Source organism: Crocodylus porosus, unplaced genomic scaffold (assembly GCF_001723895.1).
Source record: "Crocodylus porosus isolate Cpor-Errol unplaced genomic scaffold, CroPor_comp1, whole genome shotgun sequence".
Taxonomy (NCBI): Eukaryota; Metazoa; Chordata; order Crocodylia; family Crocodylidae; genus Crocodylus; species Crocodylus porosus.
Window position 1 is genome coordinate 23,307,768 of NW_017728950.1, and position 20,656 is coordinate 23,328,423.

Here is a 20,656-nt window from a genome sequence, read left to right on the forward strand (position 1 = left end):
TTCATTTCCATTACTTGATGCTATAAGCCAAATCCTCAAGTGACATCAACTCCACTGAAGTCAATGGAGCTCTACTGATTTACAGCAGCTGAGGCTTTTGCTCTTATTTGTGTCCCATGTTTTCCACCTTCCTTACCTGTTATACAGAAGAATGTCTGGCACCCATATCTGATCAGCTGGAAATCGTAAGTTCTGGACACCCGGGTACTCATACTGATCCCAAGACAAGTAAACATCAATCCAATACTGGAGGAACATGTAAGCATGAATAGTTATTTATCCTACAGTGTTAAATAGCAGGAGAAAAGAACATCTTCTAGTAAGTTTGGAACGTGAACACATTTTGAGTAGTACAGAAGTGTACAGAATACTAGTAATAATGATGGTATAATTTTAAGTGTTATTTGGCTATTAACAAGTGACAGAAAAAATTAAAATGACAGGTGCTTGCACTCAGTTCACAAAGTAATGTCTGCACACATTTGGATTTATTGTGTTTTTCGTGTTGTTTATTGTCTAAACAAATTGATAGGAAGCATATATTATATTAACAGAGCTATGCTGATTTATGCCTGCTGAAGGTCTATCATAAAATTGCACTACATATTCCAAAATGATTATGCTCTCCCCACTCCCCCACTTGCACCAAATAAATTCCAGGTTTGGATTCTTGCTGAACATTCATTTCAATAGCACATGCTGAAATCAGAGCTACAAGAGATCTATGTTCTCCTGCTAGAAGCCTATTATTGCTTTATTATTTTAGCTGTATTTGTGGCCACATTGTAAGCCACCCTGAGCCTTTTTAAGGAGGGAGATGTAGAAATCAAATAAAAAAACACCTAAGAGGCCTGCAAACAAGGTAACATGGCAGCAGGTACTAAGCTAACGGAGTAGCCTGGGATGAATTGGGTTATTTATTTTCATAACTAGGACCACTCATGCCATAAATTACAGCATAGCAGGAGGAAGAGCAAGTATTCTGTAGGCCCTGATAATCTAATAAAAGCATTCAATTTTCCATTTCCCCCATGATATTCTCTCCTTGGAGCCTCCTCTTTAATGAGGAATTCAGGATGTCAGTTTGTTGCTGCTTGAGAACAGATAATACTTTCAACCATACAGGAACCCTGAATCCCAAACTGGGGCATTAATTAACTAGCAATGAGCAAACCTTCAAAATGAGGTTTGCTAGACAGACCTTTAAAAGTCATGAGATGTCACCAGGCAGACCTTCTAGTGTCTCCAAAAATGTCACTCGACAATCTACCAAGGATTCCATGTAGTAAACTGACATTGGATCCTCAGTAAAGACATTTTGTCTCTAAGAACAACCAAAAAGTCATGACAAAATGACTAAGTTCATAACACTGAATGACACTGTAGGAGGTCCTCATCTAAGGGTTCCTCAAAAACATTAAAATGCTAATCAGCCCTGACACTTCCTAGCCCAGGAGTGGGCAATTATTTAGGCTGGAGAGCCACTTAAGGAGTTTTGGTGAGCTGTCAAGGGCAGGGGGGAGGTGGGTGCTGACCCAGCCTTGCGCTCCCCCACCCCTCCATTACAGCTGTTTACACCACCTGGAATGGAAGGATGGGAGGTAGGGGTGGAGAGATGACAATTGATCCTATCCAGCCTAAGCCCATCTACCCCACACCCACTTCTGGGGGGTGCCAGATAGAGCAGGAGGGCGGTTGGGGTCCACATAGAGACTGTCCTGGGATCCCTGCAGGCAAGGCGTGCTCAGTTGGGTGGATGGGGCTGTGGGTGGGTAGGGAGTGGCATCTGGGAGCAGGACAGGAGGGCAGGGCTAAGGTCAGGATCACAGGGCAGTGACAGTATGGATCCAAGACCCAGGGTAGATCCATGGTCCTCTCTTTGATTATCCTTGAGGTGGATGCCAGTTTTGCGGGAAGTGGATCACACCTCTGCCCCGGGCCCCAGTCCTGCACTGTCATTGCCCTGCAATCCTGGCCTCAGCCCTTCCAGCTCATCCCGCTCCCAGATGCCACTCCCCACCTATCCATGGCCCCATCCCATCTGCTCAGCTGAGTGCACCTTGCTCATGGGGGTCCCCAGCTGGTCTCCATAGAGGGTGCCTGGGGTCGGGTCTGGCAGTGGTGGTGGAGACACTGGCAGCAACCGCCAGAAGTGTGAGGGCAGAGCAAGCTGCCATTGCAGGGGCTGCCGAGAAGCTCAGTCTGACCATCATTCTGCCCCCACTGTGCCACCATGCCTCCAGGCCCTGGAAACTACAACTTCCAGTGTGTCCAAGAGCCATGCATGGGGATAAGGCAAGCTGCGCTCTGTGCCAGGCAGCACCTCTGCACCCAGGGGTGGCAGGACCAGCTGCACACATCACAGCCCGAGCTGTCCCTCAATGCCTGGGCCAGGTAAGGCCAAGAGGCCCGCCATGGGCCAGATAAAATCACTTGGTGGGCCAGATCCAGCCTGTAGGCTGCATTTTGCCCTCCCCTAATCTAGCCTGTATGATCTATACTGACTATCCCTTCAGGTGGCATAGCTTATTTGCAAGATGGATAAAAATGAAGGCCACAGTTTAAAATGCAAAAGAGGAAGGCGATTTATAAGAGTGCATAATGGTATATCCACACCACAGTGGCTATATGTCCCAGTGGGAACACTTCCAAGCATACCACATCCACTTTCTTCCACATGCCTGATCCAAACCAGAAATACAGACAAGGACAACTCTCTGGGGTCCCTCCAGCAGCTGCTTTCAAGCATGTTTGAGACTGAGGTTTTGGGGGGAAAATGTGGGATAACCCCTCTACAGCAGCTTGACACCACACTTCTGGGTTTGGGTTTATTATGGGCAGAGTCTCTGCAGGAGTGGCCCTTCTGTGGCACACAGCCACTAACATATAAATATGTCCTGAGGGATTTAGGAGTCTGCGCCCCTGGCTCTCAACATGGAACTAATTCCTTAGGTGAGCAGAAAGATTTCCACAGCATGTATTTCCCAATTTTAATCCAGAAAAAAAGTGTGTCCCAGGTATCAAAAAATTGATAAACATTGCTTGATAGACTTAAAGGGTGTTTATAGATGTGCTCCATGAGGCTCCAAGAGTTGCTCTAATTAAAGTACTTGGAGTGTCCTATGTATCAGCATCCCCGCACTGAAAAATGGCAGCAGGGGCACTTTAAACACAATTAATAGTAGAGACTGTAATTATAACGCATCAGAGCAGCCTCTCTGCACGTGTATAGGCACCCAAAGTGTCCAGCTAATGCTGAAAGCCAGTTAGAATTAGCCTAAGCCCATACCAGAGTCCTTATACCAGTGGAAACTGTTCCTAGCAGTCTACCTTGCGAATCCCGTTTCATATTGCTTTAATCAGTGTTTCCAAGGATTTAATTCTATTTCCATCACTTGTTTCATGGAATGGAAGACAACAGGATGCTCTTGCACCATAGGATCATGCCTAACAACTTTTCCATTATAGCAATTTTCAGCCTGTGATGATACAAAGTAATTACTCACCATTTGGAGCCATGCATTTGTTATCAACACCTGATTCTTCTCATCCTTCAAAGAGAGAGAGAGAAAAGAAAAACCAATGAGCTCACGAAAATATATTTTCATCATACTAGCAATAATTTCCTGTTTGTATTTTTCATCCTGCATCTCAGGCAAAATGAATGCAAGTATTACAGACTCAGCTTATGAGTTCCAGGCAGGATCCTCTGGCCTGTGCTATGCAAAAACTCAGATTAGATATCAGAGTGGTCCCTTCTGACCTGAAAAGCCCCTGAAGCTCCAGTATTCATTACAATCCAGCAGTGCAAACAATTTATTAATGCCCATTTAATAGTGCTAGCTATTGTGGCCCTTTTGTCCCTTGATCTTGCCAATCTGATGGGCTTTTGTGTTGGTTCTATCTGTTTGATTACTGTGGTCCAGGGACAATGGGCTATGGCCCCTAAGATTTACCCTGATCTTTCACTGGGGCTTTGTTTACCTACATTGACTGAAATGCAGGTCCCAGGTTCACAGCTCTCTATATCTCCATTGTATTGTACCTAATCTTTCTGTTCTCTGAGTTAGCTTTGTGTGTACTGCTTCTCCACGGCTACAGAAGAATGAGAGCAGGGGGCAGAAAACAAGAAGGATAAGGATTCAATCCCACTGAATCTTTTTGCTTTTAAGGCAAAATGAAGCACTTACCCAACCTACCTGCACAGGGGCCATAAAGCCTGTTCTCACTAACATAGAGGAAAACAGCTCTATAGAGGCTCTGGGTATTTCCATTCTGGCTAGGAGTGGGTAGTACTTTGTTTCAGTATTACCCCAGAGCATACCCATCACAGCTGAGTTGATACAAAGGAGGAACTCATCTATTTTTGGTATGGGCCTAGAGACAAAGAAGTGATTGTGAATCCCAGGACCATAGATTCTTCCTTGTCCTGCTCCTGATGCATCACAGCTAGCTTCTGCCCCACAGAGAGAGAGAGAGAGAGAAAGAAAGCACCACAATTTATCCCTCAGCAATCACTCCTGAAGCCTGTGATTTGGTGTTATTTGGTGGACCAGTCCAAATGCAACAGCTGTGCATGGGCCCAAATATACCTACGGGCTACGTTTCTGCTGCTTCACATACAAACAGAAAAAGCGGCGTGAAGTATAGTTGCATCAGAGAAGATTTGGTCTTGTATGTGAGCATCCTTTGGAATGGGGTGCCCCTATGTGCCCACAGTGTGGCAGTTGTGCAGCAGTGTACTTGGCTTGTTGGGTGACATCAGGAAAGTCACTTTGCTATGTGCCTCAGTTTCCCTGTCTTTAAAAATGGGGCTCATGGTACTGATCTCTTTGGCAAAGAGCTTTGTGATGTACTGATGGAAATTACAATATAATAGCTTGGTAATAATCATTATCATTATTACTATAGATTTAGGTGCTGTTGTGCTCAGTAACTTGAGTAGAGTTGTATTTAGATCCACAGCAGATGATACCAAATTATGGGGCAAAGTTAACACACCAGAGGGCAGGGAACAGATCCAGGTGGATCTGGACAGGTTGGAAAAATGGGCAGAACAAAATAGGATTCAGTTCAACAAAGACAAGTGCAAAGTGCTGCACCGGGGCAAAAAGAATCACCAACACACTTACAGGCTGGGGGATGACCTTCTCAGTAGCACAGAAGTGGAAAGGGATCTTGGCATCATAGCTGAGTCGAAGATGAACGTGAGTCATCGATGTGAGAAAGTGATCAACATGGCTAACCGACCTTTATCATGCATTAGCAGATTCATGACGAACAGGTCCAGGGAGGTGATGTTCCCCTCTATGCAGCACTGGTCAGGCTGCAGTAGGAGTGCTGGGTCCAGTTTTGGGCGCTGCACTTCAAGAGGGATGCGGAGAATCTTGAGAGGGTCCAGAGGACGGCAACTCATATAGTCAGAGGCCTCCAGGCAAGGCCTTACAAGGAGAGACTGAGGGACCTAGATCTCTTCAGCCTTCGCAAGAGAAGGCTGTGAGGTGATCTTGTGGCTGCCTATAAATTCATCAGGGGATAGCAGCAGGGAATAGGAGATGCTCTGTTTACTAGAGCACCCCTTGGAGTAACTAGGAACAATGGCCACAAATCGACAGAAAGCAGATTTAGGTTGGACATTAGAAAGAACTTTATGGTAAGCATTGCCAGAATCTGGAACAGGCTTCTGAGGGAGGTGGTGCTTTCCCCTACCCTGGGGGGTCTTCAGGAGAAAACTGGACAAGCACTTAGTTGAGGACGTCTGACCCCAGCACTCTTTCCTATCCAGGGCATGGGGTTGGACTTGATGACCTACTGAGGTCCCTTCTGACCCTAACATCTATGAATCTATGATCCTGCCTCTAGCCCTCCACTTGGAAGGCAAGAAACATTTGGAGCAATGGTTCCCTCTATCTTTTCCCTTCCAAAACTGTCCTAGGCATCACTGCAGGTGAATCAGATGCATGTAGACAGCAAGAGCATCTCTGAGTCATAGAAGCCCAGCAGGACCTAGGAATAAAATGGACGAGTAACTGCTGGCAGTACCTCATGCAAAGATACTCATCACAGCCCCAACTCTCCAGCTGCCCCTGAATCCTTCCTGCCTTTCCCTGCCTTTCTATGTCCAACAATACCTGGCACTGGTAGCAGAAGAGAACCTGAGCCCAGAATGGGGGAGGGAGAAGTTGTCCCACTGTTTTCTGAGAATGAGGCCCCAGCTGTAGTGACAGTCCTGCAATGCAAATATTAGCTCTGGAAAACGACCAATTTATGCCACCCTGCACTGCAGTCTCTCTGTAGAAGTCACCTTCACACTAGATATGTAAATCTGCTACCCAGAAAGCATCAGCAAAAATATGAGCAGCTTAAGCTGAGTGCATCCCAACAACCTCACCGCTTCTGTTTTTGAAAGGACAGCCTGTTATAAAGGAAATAAAGAGAAACAGCCAACTCAAAGGCAATTCTGGAGGACAGAGCTGGGAGTGGAAGTAATTTAGTTACCAACTCCTTGCTGCCCAGTCCAAAGCGTGCTATCAGGTCAGAGTAGGTCTGATGAACCCATGTCATGAGATCAACCTAGCCTGTTCTGCTTCCAAAGTATGTGTTTGAGGTGGTCCCCCCACCTAGCTGTGAGGTTTGCCATGTTTGACGAAGCATCCTTGTATAGACCTGGGGATCCATCCCCCATCCCTGATTTCCTGCAGCTGGGGTACACTGCACATTTTTATGAGATGACAGTCCATGGAATTTGAGACAGGGTGTGTGCCTCTTCCCCCTTCTTGTGGACAGCTTTAAGTGTGCAGGAAGGCAGACTCTTCCCTCTCCCCAGAGCTGTTGGAATAGGGCATGGTGGGAGCAGGATGTTTGGCAGGGGAGAGATTGGGAGGGCTTCGCCCCTTCCTCTGGACTTCCTGGGAATTCCAAAAAGATATGGGTCACTCATCAATCAGTACCTACTGCAAGCCTGGGAGACTCGCGTTCTCCATGCACCAGGCAGTTAAGGAACCCTTTTAATGAGAAAATCTCTTGTTTTCCATTGGTGAATCCCCCAAGGGAAAAGTTTACACTTTGGCATCAGTTCTGCAAGGAAAAGGGCTGCAGACTGACATTTTCATCTAACAAAATCATCGATTCTGTGGCAGTCAAGTGATGGGTAATGATAAGGAAGCTCATCAGAGCTGACTGTCCAAAGCTGTACTACAAACGCAGAAGTTAATTACCTTAGAAGTTAAATGTTAAGCAACTCTAGTTTGGGTCTGGGTTCTAGGTCCCAGACTAGGAGCCCATTAACTAGTATGACTATACTACAGCCATGGTGTTGACTCCAACTCTTGTAAACAACAGCAACGTTGCTTTAAGCTTGATAGCATGAGCTCCACTAAACATATAGCTGCAGTAGCGTGGCACTCAGCAAGAGTTAACTGCCTGAGAATTTGCTTAGCTTCTCAAGTGGCTATCCTAGCCTACGCTGAGTTCTTTGCTACCAGCAGTACCCAAGTTAAGACCAATGTAATCATAGAAAACTAGAGCTGGAAGGGACCTCTGGAGGTCATTAGTCCAACCCCCTGCTCAAGCCAGGGTCTTCTCTATCCAAACCATCCTAAATGAATGGTTGTCTAACCTATTCTTAAAACTACACAACAATCCTATTACACAGTTACCAGGTACATTGCCGTAAAACATGAAGAACACCTTAACATGCTTCACCCAATGTTCAAGTTGGAGCAACTGTCCTGCATTCGTATCGTTCTCAGCTTGTCCACACACAACAGTTGGAACAGCTGCTACCATTCTGAAATGTTCCCCTTTTCAAAGGGCTCCAAATGTACATACATCTATATCTCCAGTAACAGTAGTTATATACCACAAATACTCTTTTTCTCTCATTTACTGTGTACAAATTGTGCCTCAGAGTGCTTGGGTTTCAGGCAGGCTTACAAAAACATTTCCCTATGGGCCACATGGGTGACTGTCCAGGATCTAGTCTCAACTTTGCTTCAGGGCCAGCTTGCTCTTTTAGAATATATCCTACTTTATGGACAGCCAGACAGAAAAAGCACTATTTGGAGGTTTTGTGACATCCTGGTGCTGAGAATTATGGCTCAGAACACATCTAATAGCCTGTTCATACCAAAAAGTTACAAAAGGTTTTCCCAAGATTGAAGGGAATTGATTTTCAAAAGTCTTTGTTACCTTAATTGGTATGTTCAAATTTTCCATTTTGCACCAATAAATGGAATAACTGCAACTGGGCTGTAGGGCTTCAGTGTCATGCATGCACGTATTGAAGCTCAAGCCCACACTTGCACAGATCCAGTTTCCTAAGTACTTTACTAAGTCTCTGACACTCCGGCCCTGGCCAGGGGGGTGCCAGGCTTTCACACTAAGATATGGGGAGAGGTGGGCATGCTAGAAGGGAGGGACAGGCTACAACTAGGTCTGGGCAGGTTACAGGGATGGGCGGATGAGAAGAGGATGGGTTTCAACACTGACAACTGCAAGGTGATGCACCTGGGAAGGAAGAACCAGCACCATACCGACAGGCTGGGGAACTCCCTTCTTGTCGGTGCAGAGGCAGAAAAGGATCTTGGAGTCGTCATTGATGCCAAGATGAACATGGGCCGCCAATGTGGGAACGCGGTCAGTAAGTCTAACTGCACCCTGTCATGCATCCGCAGATGCATCACGAGCAGGTCCAAGGAGGTGATCCTCCCCCTCTATGCGACATTGATCAGGCTGCAATTGGAGTACTGCATCCAGTTCTGGGTGCCGCACTTCAAGAGGGATGTGGACATCATTGAGAGGGTCCAAAGGAGGGCCATTCAGAGGGCAGCCCCTATGAGGAGAGGCTACAGGACCTGAACCTGTTCAGCCTCCACAAGAGAAGGCTGAGAGGGGTCTGGTTGTTGTCCATAAACTTACCAGGGGGACCAGCAGGGAATGGGAGAGTCCCTGTTCCCCCAAGCACTACCAGGAGTAACTAGGAATAATGACCACAAGTTGACTGAGAGTAGATTCAGGCTAGACATCAGGAGGCGCTACTTCACAGTCAGGGCAGCTAGGGTCTGGAACCAACTTCCAAGGGAAGTGGTGCTGACTCCTACCCTGAGGGTCTTCAAAAGGAGGCTGGATAATCACCTAACCGGGGTCGTTTGACCCCAGTACTCTTTCCTGCCGTGACAGCGGGTCGGACTTGATGATCTGCTCAGGTCCCTTCTGACCCTACTAACTCTGAAACTATGAAATTACCTTCTGAAAAAAGTCTCTGGGGAAAAAGCCAAATCTCAGAAGCCTCTGGTGGTTAAGGCATCTACTGTTTCAGCAGCATAACTGTGGCATTGCCAGAGGGGGTAGACACAAGAGTGCTTCAAAGAGAAGAATTCAGCACCTTCATTGGTAGAAAAAGGGTCATTTGTCCTTCTCCCTCTGTTCTCATGGAGGGACCCATGAAGAGGATTTAAGTATGTGGGCCTGCTGACCATGATTCAGAAGATGAGCAACAAACAGCAGGTTTTTCTGATGTATTATGACGTAGATATTTCTGGAGTTAAAAGTAGTCATGTGTTATCTGGACTGCATCCTACTGACGTAAGTGTTCTAGCACAATATGGAAGCAGAACAAAACAGATTGCAGAGCTTTGGGTTGACAATAAAGAAAGCAAAAACATTCATGTGTCCAAGGTTGCAGATTCCTGGCTGGAGTAGATCACTATGGCTCTATTTATTTCAGTGGGACAGTGCTGATTTTCACCAGTGGAGGATCTGGCTTAGGATACTGAACTGATGTTCAAAGAATTCATTTGAAAACACCCCAATGAAAAATAAGAATCTGAGGTGCAGTCTACATTGGATATGGGTCCAAACCTTGCAATTTGGTCCCATTCACTCAAGCCAGAATTAAGCTACCATCTGTACTACTCTGGCAATACCAGTGTTGGTTTTCCTGGTGGCTATAAAATACAATGGTGGACTGATGTCTTGTTGTCTGAGCTGGTCAGAGTCCCAACTGACTGAATATTTATATCCTGGTAACAACTGGGATGCTCGTAGGAATACTGAAGAATAACTGAGCAAGTGCTTGTTATCTGCCCACTCCTCCTCATCTAGGGACTGCTGACTGCTCCATTGGAGTAAGTGCTGTGATCTTGTATAGCTTGCCCAGCAGCAATGAGAAGCTCATTGCAGATGCAGCCCACAGCCTGGCAAACACAGAGTGAAAAAGAGGCTTAAGTGCAATATACAGAGTAATGAGATTACACAAGCATTTGCATGTGAGAAAAGACACCCTGATAACTAGCTGTAAATCCAGTTTACATTCCAAGGACCTGAGATTAGGAAATCTTCTTTAGCAGTTTTCAGGTTTGCAGAAATAGATTTGATAAGCAAACCAGTACCAATTTAATAATCTCTTTGGGACTGGGTACGTAAGTGCTCTTTCATGATTGCCTGCGGGAGGTCTGTCATCCAAGCACAGTCCAGTATGTCCAGTATGTCTCGTGTTCACAGAGATGCTGGAACCCATGATGCCTTCTGCAGTCTGTAGGACCTACAATTACTCCTTGCTTCTAAAAAGTCTCCCTTCTAGATCAAACTCTATTTCTTAAAGGCTTCCTGTAGAGAAAGTAACTTGATTACGTGTTTCTGCAAAGTGTAGAGCGTTCCTCACGCACACCTACAATCCCAGTCCCCCTGTGTATGCCTTGGATTCACATTTTATCTTCTCTTGTCTCCAGATGAGGAGACCAAGAGTCCTGCTGCTTGTTATCTACTTCTATCCATACTCCAGATGTACTCCAGAACCGTGTTTTCAGCCAGGCTGCATGGCTCCTGATGTGTGCTTGCTAAACTGGAAGGAGTGTCACTATATCCAAGTGGTACTGTGGGTGCACAATTAGTTTGGGGATGGGCTAATTGGCACTGTCACTTGGCCCTGCCTCTGCTAAGGAGAGAACATTAGTTTTTCAGTTGGTAGCACAATGCAAAGGATCTGGCCCACTTCAGTGTTTTGCAGAGAGATATGTCTGAGAAGATGTCTAGATGTGTGAATATTTTAGGCAGTGGCTATGCAGCTCACCTGGTTAGAGCATGGTCTCTTGAGGTCCCTTTCAGCCTTACTATGATATATGATATGATATGATATGATATGATATGATATGATATGATACTGGCTTTTTTGGTCATTAGTAATGCCGTGATTCCACACAGCCTGATTAAAAGTGTCCTCAGTGAACCAGTCAGACTTTAGAATCACTAAACTAAGACATTTTGAGGGGAATGCAAATCTTGTACCATGGTACCAATAACATTGAACTTAGCCTCATAAGACTTTTAAGATGCCATAAGGTCCTTTAGCAAAGCAGAAAGGACAGACTGGCTCCACTGGGTTCCCATATTCCAGGTCTGCAGGTATACTGGGTCCACAAGCCAGTGCCTCTCCCTACTATGAAATAATGTTGGTGGGAGAAGGGTTCCTTGGCAGTCGGGGTGGGAGAGAAGGACTGTTGCTGGGGCAGTTTGTGGAGGCTGGGAAGGCAACTGGAAGACACTGTACTATGTCCAATGCAGATATTTTTTTTAAAAGTGCTTTACTGGAAGAAGCAGTGTGTTACTTCAACCTACTGATGGAGCTTCTACTTTAGATACCAGTGAGTGAAGGTTTGCCTTTTTTGACCTGGTTCAATGATAATCCAACAGAGGGCATCATTATATTTGCCACTTTTGGGCCACTCTTCTTAGGTACCATTGCAACACAGAAAGAATCATCACAGCCCATTTGAACTTCTCAAATGAGCTGCTTGGGGGGGTGGGGTTCTGCTTTTGCTTACTTTCAGAAAGCCCTTTCCCTTTTCATTTTTGCAACACTCATCCCTGAGGTAGAAACTGGTTATAGTATGGTCTCCCATGCAGCATAAACACAGTTAGGAAGCTAAATAATGGGAGAAAATCCAGCATTAGTATTGTGTCAACGATATCAGTTCAGGAACTGTATAACCAGGAAATGCCAAAAAGCATGGTTACCCTGGCAACATTTCAGCCGGCACAGCAGCCGGTACCTTTTAGGGGGTTCATTACAAATACAGAGTAATAGGTTAAGGTGCTCCATTTGAAAAGAGCTCACTAAGAAAGGCTGGGTGTTGCCATAACATAGCTTTTGGAATTTCCTGACATTTCAATGTCCAATCTCACAACCTTAACGTCAGGCTTCGTCTTGTGCTGTGCATCTAATTAATTCTGGGTTCTAGCTCTTCTGACTATCCCACGGTCCCTGCTAGCTGACACCAGCTGCAGCCAGTGGATTGTCACTGGAGGGTGACTTATATTCATTACAGCTGCCTTTAACTCCTCATTTAGGGTTCAGTTTTACCTCAAAAGCACAGCCCTGCTCTATTGCTGTTTGAGCTCCTCACCCTGCAGAGAGTATGTGTGTCAGTACCCATTTATGAAGCACCCTGGTACTCTTCTTCTGGCCAGTGTACGGTGAAATATCATGCTTCTGTAGGCACCGCACCCATACTGATGTGTCTTTGCTCCCTCAGGGACACATTGGGGAAGACATTCCAGCATTTTACAGTGTGTGGAAACTACAACCGCACTTCTGCACAGAGGGTGCAAGACAGTAATGCATCCATGCCCCTTGCCTGTCCCTTCCACAAAAAAGCCCCGTGGTCAATGAAACAAACTGGCTCTAGCTACCAAGTGCAGAGGAACAATCTTCAGGTGCCCACCTCCTCTCATTGCAGACTTGTAGTTGTTGTGTGCCAGTCCTTCCCTTTGTTTTAGTGCCCGTTGCTAGGAATAGTCATACATAGAATGAGAAGAATAAAAAGACAGACTTATGCCTGAGCACTTCATAATCAATGAACCAGAGAGGGGTAAAATTGGACCTGAGAGCAGGATGCTATTTACTTTCATATACCAGATGAGATATGTAAGGAATATATAGGGACAATGGAAAATGCCTGTTGGGATTGGTCTATTTCTGTATGGACTGATACCTATGGAACTGAGTGCAACACTGCTAAGTCAATGGAGTTTCAGCAGGAGACTCATGACCTACATGCAAAGAATCCTTCCTCCCCCTCCTCCTCTTTATCTGCATCTGCATCACTGCAAAAAGCAACACAAGTGACATCACTCTCCATTGCTTTCAATCTATACAAAGGTACAGAGCAGTAGCTTAGGACTGTGCGTGCCCAGCCTGAGACACCAAAGCAGGACCTAAGGGCACTGATAGCAGTGACATTTGTCACATAATCAGCTCCTTGAAAGCGCTCTACAGCCATGCCCTGACAGAAGTGCATAGCTGCAGAGCACTTTAAGAATGCCCAATCGTGCAACAAATTAACCCTCATATAATGAGAGTTCAGATGAAGATGTTCCAAAGTGAAGCACCTTCATTAACTTCTGTCTGTCTCTGCAAGCAACTGGGGCTGTCCTGCTGCAGCCCAGCCCTGCCCCCAGTGCTGTTTGCAGAAAGGGAGGGGGAGGCGGGAGGGGGAGGGAGCTGCAGGCTCGAGTTTGTCCAGCCTGAGCTTGAGCAGGGGCAAGTGGATTGGGGCCCCTGCCTCAGGTGAGCTCCAATCCACCTGTCCCTACACTGGGCAAACCCCAACCCTCAGCTCCTACCCCTCCCTTCTCCCACCTCCCATTCTGCAGACACCATTAGAGCTGGGGGGTGAGGGGCAGGGCTAGGAGAGAGCAGCTCCAGACAGGACACTCCTGGATTTGCTCCAAAGTGGAGGTCCATCCCCCATGCCCCCAGCCCAATGGCGAATGCCTGTTGGGTTAGGGGAGGTCGCTCTAACTCATGATGTTTTCTGTGAAGTGCCATGAGTTAGAATGAGGAGCTGTACATCTGCCAGCACCCTAATTTTCATCAGGCAGCCACTGAACAACTCCTGAAAACCAAGCTCCTTTCATGTGTCTCACCCCCAATTCCTAATCCATTTTAGAAAGGCTCGGCCTCAAGCCCTTCCCCAGTTCCAGTTATCACCTGTAGGGGATAAATTGCTCATCTGACTAACCACCCAAGGTCCACAGAATCCTCTTCTGAGTATTAGCAGGAAATTCCTGTGCAGCCAGCCATCCCACTTCCCTGTTTTCTAGTATTCATAGCTCCTTCCCACATCCTAAGGCTGAGAAGTACGCAGCTTTTCAGCACAATGCTGCCCTGCAACCAATTCCACAAAGATGCATTTTAATGTATCTGCAATTCCTGCGGAATGGTGTTATGCCACCGCCCAGCATCACCCAGTCCATGACTAAAATCCCATCCCTGTCTGTGTTCAGCATATGGTTGTTTATAATCTCTCGGGTGAAAGTATCAACCCTTAATAGCCTTTTGTATGTTTTGCATATAGTTGGCAGGTGCTGCAATAAACAGATCTAGACATGAATCATTATTCTAAGCCATTCATTATTCATCACTTTTCTCAGCATTGTACCCCACAGGCAGCTTGCAGAAAAAACACACCATACATATGTAACTTGAGCATATATCAAAGATTTATTTGATGCCCTCTTGGAAGGGACTATTGTAACTTTTCCTTCCTCTCCCTGACCATTGCAGCACCAGGTGAGCCAGGCACTTAAATATCTGCTTAAGTCTCATTGATTTAAATAGCCTATTAATCCTGTCTGTGTATAGCTTTGCCAAACTTTAATGCTTTGGGTTGAAATTTTCCAAGCCAGGTGTCTGCCTTAGGCTACAGCTTTGATTTTTTATTTTTTAATTTCAGCTAAATCTCTCCTTCTGTTTCTGAGAAAGAAGTTGGGGAATATAGCTTTAACCAAGGCTAAAACTTTCTGATGATCTTTTCTTTGGGAAGTTCTAGTGCCCTGATGGTTTGGAATAGGACTTGAAATTTAATGTGGTTGCTTTGCGTCAGAGAGCTGCCTTTTCCTTTTTCAAGGAAAATCCCACATCAATTTGGCCAAGTTTTAAGCCTGTGAAGAACAGCTCCTTGCAGACATTCAGTAGAGACAGGGAAGAGCCTCTCAGTTTAATTCTCTGGGGAGTTGGTCTACACTAGCATGTCCCAGCCCAGGAACGAGAAAGCATTTCCATCTAAGTCTAGTCCCCAGACAATCCACAGTCTAGGCCCCAATATTTGAGCTGAGAGCACCTGTCCCACCAGTTCTGTCACAATCCTTAACTGTGGGCCCAGCTCATGTGAAGGAGGAAGCCCTCTCATTCAAAGGCAGAGAAGGCAAGAAAAAGACAAGGTGGGAAGAGAAAAAGCTATAGTTATGAAGCCAGGGAGGGCAAAAAACTGGGCCTAAAAGCTCATTTGGGGGGAAACAGACTAGAAGGCGGGGTGGGGGGGGCCTGGACCTGAGACTGGGATCCTTGGAAGGAAACTAGGAGGGGGACTGAGAGTCAATCAGTTAGGGGGAAGATGAGATCATCTGAAGAGCTGGGAGGAGACTTGGACTGTTTGGGCAAGCAAACTGAGACAAGGAGTAAGTGGGGTTGAAGGGGAGAAGATAGATGTGATAAGAAGGCAGGGTGCAGGGAAAGAACTGGAAACGTCTGGTAAAATAGGACCACAGAACAAGAACCTCAATGTGGGGACCACAGATTGGAGAAGGAACCCAGGGAGGGACACTGGGAAGGGGTGCCAGTGGGAATGAGAAATGTGGCCCTGGGGATGATAGGGGACTAAAACGTGGGAGAGGCATAGATCAAACAATGAAACAGAAGGGAGGGAGGCAGTGGCACAGCTGCGTCTGCTTCTTCTTGTGTCCTGCCAATAGGTATTCTATACTCTGAAAGCTTCCTTCTCATTCACGCATGATGTTTGCATTGTTAGAGCATCCCCACAGTTGCATTTTCACATTAGCCTTACCAACCCCGGCTCAGAGATGGATCAAGCTTCTCCATGTTGGCCAGTCAAACTTTGCAGCTGCAGGAAGATGTTCAGCAGTTTTGATATTCATTCTGCCTCCCTCCTGGGTCATCTCTAGTCACGACTGCCACATTTTTATTCGTGTGGCTGTTGCTGTTTCACCCACTGGCTGCACTGTAGAGAAGAAACTTCTCTGTGAGGTTGGTTTACTGGAAGCTGCAATGGGGTCATGTAGTGAGTGTCTCTAGTAGCACAACTAAGGAAGGGTGACTAGGGCACCAGCCCTGGGTGCTGATTTGAGGGGGGTCACAAAAACAGCAGCCACCATGCTGCAAACCCAGATGCCATCAGCAGTGCACCCACAGACACTGCCCCATGCTCTGTCACAGCCCAGGCTACTGAAGTGCCTCTGCGGGGCTGGGTGGAGAAGAAACTAAGAATAGCTGGACAGGGAGACTGGGACCAGGATGAGGAGCTCCAGGAATAGGCTGGGGTTGTGCAGGTAAAAAGAATGGGATTGGGATAAAATGCCAGGGGAAAAGAAGTCACTGCACAGGGACAGAGCAGATTAGAATAACATTATTCAGTTGCAAAATCCAAAGTGAAAAAATGCCAGAATTTAAAGTGGTGCATGCAGTCATGTGTGTGCATCCTCACACAGACCTTCACAGCATGATCACATCAACCTTCACCACAGCTTCCCTACATGCTTGGGGTGGTAGGGAAGAGATGGACCCATTCTGGGAGTAACAGGGTCGTAGAGCAAAGGGGCTGTTGCTTGCTTCAAGGACTAGAAAGTGTTGCTGTGAATGGGAATCTATACACATACTCCTGGGGTGGCGAGGGGGCGCTTTAATTAGAGTGGCTCCAAGAGCTGCTGTAATTAAAGTGCCTGGAGCAGCTCATGTATCACCATCCTCACACTTTGAAATGTCAGTGAGGGTGCTTTATCTAAAGCTCATTTGACAAGCTTTAGATAAAGCACCCCCACTGCCATTTTGAAGAGCAGGGACACTGGCACACGAGATGTGGAGGTGGGCTGGACCGCGATAATCGCCACACTCCGGCATACTCAAGTTATCAAGTCTGCTCCAACTCGCTGTAATATGCTCTGATGCACTATAATTAGAGCACATCAGAGCAGCCTCCATCCTCATCTATAGGCACCCAATGAGGCAAAGCACTGCAAGGAAGGAAAAGATAGGTTCATGCTAGATTCTGGATGTGGAAAATGGGTATTCAAGACTAATAGTTTCTTTCAAACCAAGTTTCTCTGGGCCTCAGTTTCCACAAGTCTAAGTGGGGATTATGCAACTCCCCTCATCCCACAGGTTTTGTGGAGACAAGTTAGTTAATGGTTGTGACACATTCAGCTACTCTAGGGATGAGAACACAGAAAAGTCCAAAAGGAAAATCTGTCTTCAAACCAGGGTTTGAAGAGCACAGTGAATAAGAGAGGGGGCTACAGACTAAATAACAGCTGCTTCTAAAGTGAGCACCAGCCATCCTGCTCGCTGGAAGTAGAGGTTCTGAGGAACAAACGTGTAAATTATCAGGTAATTAAAGATTGTATTGTAATGAAGATACATAGGTGTGGGGGAGGGAATACATTAGGATTACAGAGGCAGTCTTAATCCCAGCGTGCCCTAACTTCTGAGCGCTATCATACTAAACTGTGAAGCATTTAATTGGCTTATAGAGGACTGACATATAATGCCTGACACTCAGAAGTTGGCTGAAATAATAACTCATGACTCAATTAACACTTCATAAGCAGTTGCCATGCTGATGAAGCAGTCAGTTGATTTTTTTCAGAGTTCAAAATTAGTCATAGTGAGCCAGCTTCATGAGAGAGAAAGAGTTTGGAGTTTAATTTTAATGATTGCACTGGTCTGGCAGCCCTATTCATTATTTATTTGCATTTGAATGTTAATAACTGCTTTTCACGGTCATTAATTACTGATTTTCAGCATTTATGGAGCTGCAGAGCCTGATTCTTCTCCGAGTTGCATCACTTTGGGTCAGTACAGTATAACTGAACAGACTTTATAATGTTACTTCTGCTTTATAACACCACAAGGAGAAAATTCAAGGTCTTGTTAACAAAGAGTATTGGTGGATAGAGAAACAAGAGTTTCCTAAAGCTGTTTTAACACACAAAGAGCTGTAGCAATTTTTGCAAAAGTTCCTTGGTAAAATCACAAGTAAACATAGCATATACAAATGAAAAAAAGATTCTTCACTCTGTAAGGGCTGACAGTGTCATTTTTTTCCATTAATACTTCATAAATGAAAAATACCTACTGAATAATCCTTTCATTATTGTGGCTGTCTGTTTTATATTCTCTGTGTGTTTCAATCTTGACTGGTGAAGCTTACCCAGTGGAAGTTATCTGACTGAAAAAGATTTGTACAGGATGTACCGTAAGGATTATGTTTTAATCTAGTGAATCCAGATGCTATATGGGGAATAATATGTTGATGGGTGCGTATTACTGGAATATTTATATTTGACTCAATCATTTGTGTTTTTATTTTGGTAGATTGCCTATTGCCAAATGCAAGGATCAATGCAAACTCTGGGGTCCAGTCTTACAGCTGGTGTTGATCAGAGTAACTGCAATGCTACTACTCTGACTTCCATTCGTGCAGGAACTGAAAAGAGAACCAGGGAAGAACAGCCCCCTAACCCCTTCAACTTCATAGCCTTTCTCATCTCCCACAAAATAATACTCCTAATATGCAGCTATCATAGAGAAATGAATCGTGTCAAGATTAAATGTTACAGGCAGTCTAGTTTGCTCCTGAAGCAGTTTCATGTGTCTGCATTCAGCTGTGAGGGTTTTTCAAACCAGGTGGGCACAGAACACCCCCTCTCTGGGGCGATTCCTACCCGAGAATTCCCTGGCCGGTCCCACCCAGAGCAGAAGCACAGACGCTGCCACAGAATTGCAGTGTAATACCTCGTTTCCAGCAATAGCTCCTGCAGTGGGATAAACAGTATTTCTATACTTCAGTTTCCATCTCCCCCAAACTGAAAAACCCTCTCTCCAAGTTTAACATTGTCCTTACCGACCACATCATTCACGAAATCCAAGCACTTGAAAGCAAGGAAATACATATTTAAAGCAGGGGTAGGCAAAATACTGCCTACAAGGTGGATCCAGCCCAGTGAGGGAGTCTGTCTGGCCTGGAGTCATCCAGGTGCAGGGAACGGCCTGGGCCGTGGCGCATATGACCGGTTCTGCCACCCCCAAGGACATGGTAGAGTGGGGGCAGTGTGGCAGAGGGACTCAGCTTCCCAGCAGCCCCCACAGCGGCAGCCCCTTCTGGCTGCCACTGTTAATGTCACTGCCATTACTGGATCTGGCCCCAATGCCCAAGCACCCCAACCCATTCACCCTGCACCCACCACTGGGGGCACCAGGCAGAGTAGACAAGTTGGCGGGCAGAGTCCTTATGAACACCAGGCAGGACACCTGCAGGCAGGGTGCACTTGGCCAGGCAGATGGGATGGGGCTGCGGGTAAATAGGGAGTGGCATCTGGGAGCAGGATAGGCAGGGGCAGGATCATGGGGCAGTGAAAACATGGCACCAGGACCCAAAGCAGAGCCACAATCTGCTCCCTGCACAGGCCTGCAATGGGCACTGGTTCTGCAGGCCTGCCCGGAGTCACATCCCATCCACATAACCGAGCACACCTTGCCCATGGAGGTCCTGGCCATTCTCCAAGGAGAGGCTGTTCGGCCTGCTTGCTTCATGCAGTGCCCCAAGTGGTGCTCCCTCCAGCTGTGCTGTGCCAGGTCATGCTGGGTCAGCACCTCCCCCCTGCTGCACCAGGCTGGGTCACCACCCCCTCCCTCCCCACTCCCAGCCCACAACGGCTCCCTCAAACTCCTTAAGTGACCCTCCAGCCCAAGTAATTTCCTACTCCTGATCTAAAGGGACTGAAATATTACTGTTATGATTTGGAGAAGTCAGGGCAGGAAGGAGATGGACAGACAGCCAGGTTCTTGGATGCACTAAAAACACCATGAGCTGGGGATCGATTCAGAGATGTGAGGTGTAAAATTTTCCAGAAAAATTCCCATTTTACCATGGGAAATTTTCCATTTCTAAAAGTTCATTGTTTCACAAAATTCATTAGTAACAATGAATGGACGCCAATACAATATTAGGCAAGCTTGGCAGTTTCAAAGTTGTAATTAATGTTTTTTGGGTGATTATCCTTAGGAAGTGTGTGTGAGAGTACATATATGTTTTATTGATTTGTAAACAGAAGGGTAAATATACCCACAAAATAATCCAAGTAAACAATTAATATGTTAAACAACACAGTATAGACTAGCAAGGCCTTGTGTAGACTAAACAAGGGGCATGTGCATACGACATTTTAAAGTGGGTAAAATGCTTCTGCACCACTTTAATGGTGTTGGTATTTGCATGCATCGGCAGCATATTGCGCAGTAATTCCAGCCACTGTAGCAAATTTGGCAGCATAATGCACCTTAAGTGACCTGGAGAGCAGCAAACTAAAACTCCTCCTAGCACCACGGAGCAAAGCACTGGGTTCTGTGCAGCTCATGGCCTCTGCAGGAAGCCCGTGCAGGCAGCCTGGCAGCAGCCGGGGAAGGCAGACTCTGTCCAAGGAAAAAAAATAGCATCGAGCCTGATCTTTTTTTTCCTGGAGCCTGCCTGCCTGGGTTGTGCGGAAGCCAGGTGCTTCCATAGTTTCATAGTTTCATAGTAGCTAGAGTCGGAAGGGACCTAGGTAGATCATCTAGTCCGACCCCCTGCCTTGGCAGGAAAGA

The 20,656-nt window shown here is 46.2% G+C and overlaps 1 protein-coding gene across 2 annotated transcripts in view; it reads right to left on the reverse strand.

Moving 5' to 3' along the window:
• Positions 1-20,656, reverse strand: part of LOC109323690 (neuronal acetylcholine receptor subunit alpha-7-like) — a 162,410-nt gene that overhangs the window by 83,633 nt on the left and 58,121 nt on the right. The window contains exons 1-3 of one of the 2 annotated variants that reach the window (XM_019555382.1): positions 3,985-4,060; positions 3,507-3,551; positions 137-246 (exon numbers count right to left, since the gene is read on the reverse strand). In XM_019555382.1, the coding sequence (XP_019410927.1) occupies positions 137-246; positions 3,507-3,509 (113 nt within the window). In that variant the 5' untranslated portion in view covers positions 3,510-3,551; positions 3,985-4,060. Of the gene's footprint in view, positions 1-136; positions 247-3,506; positions 3,552-3,984; positions 4,061-20,656 lie in introns of those variants that run through there. The other variant, XM_019555381.1, reaches the window with a different exon arrangement.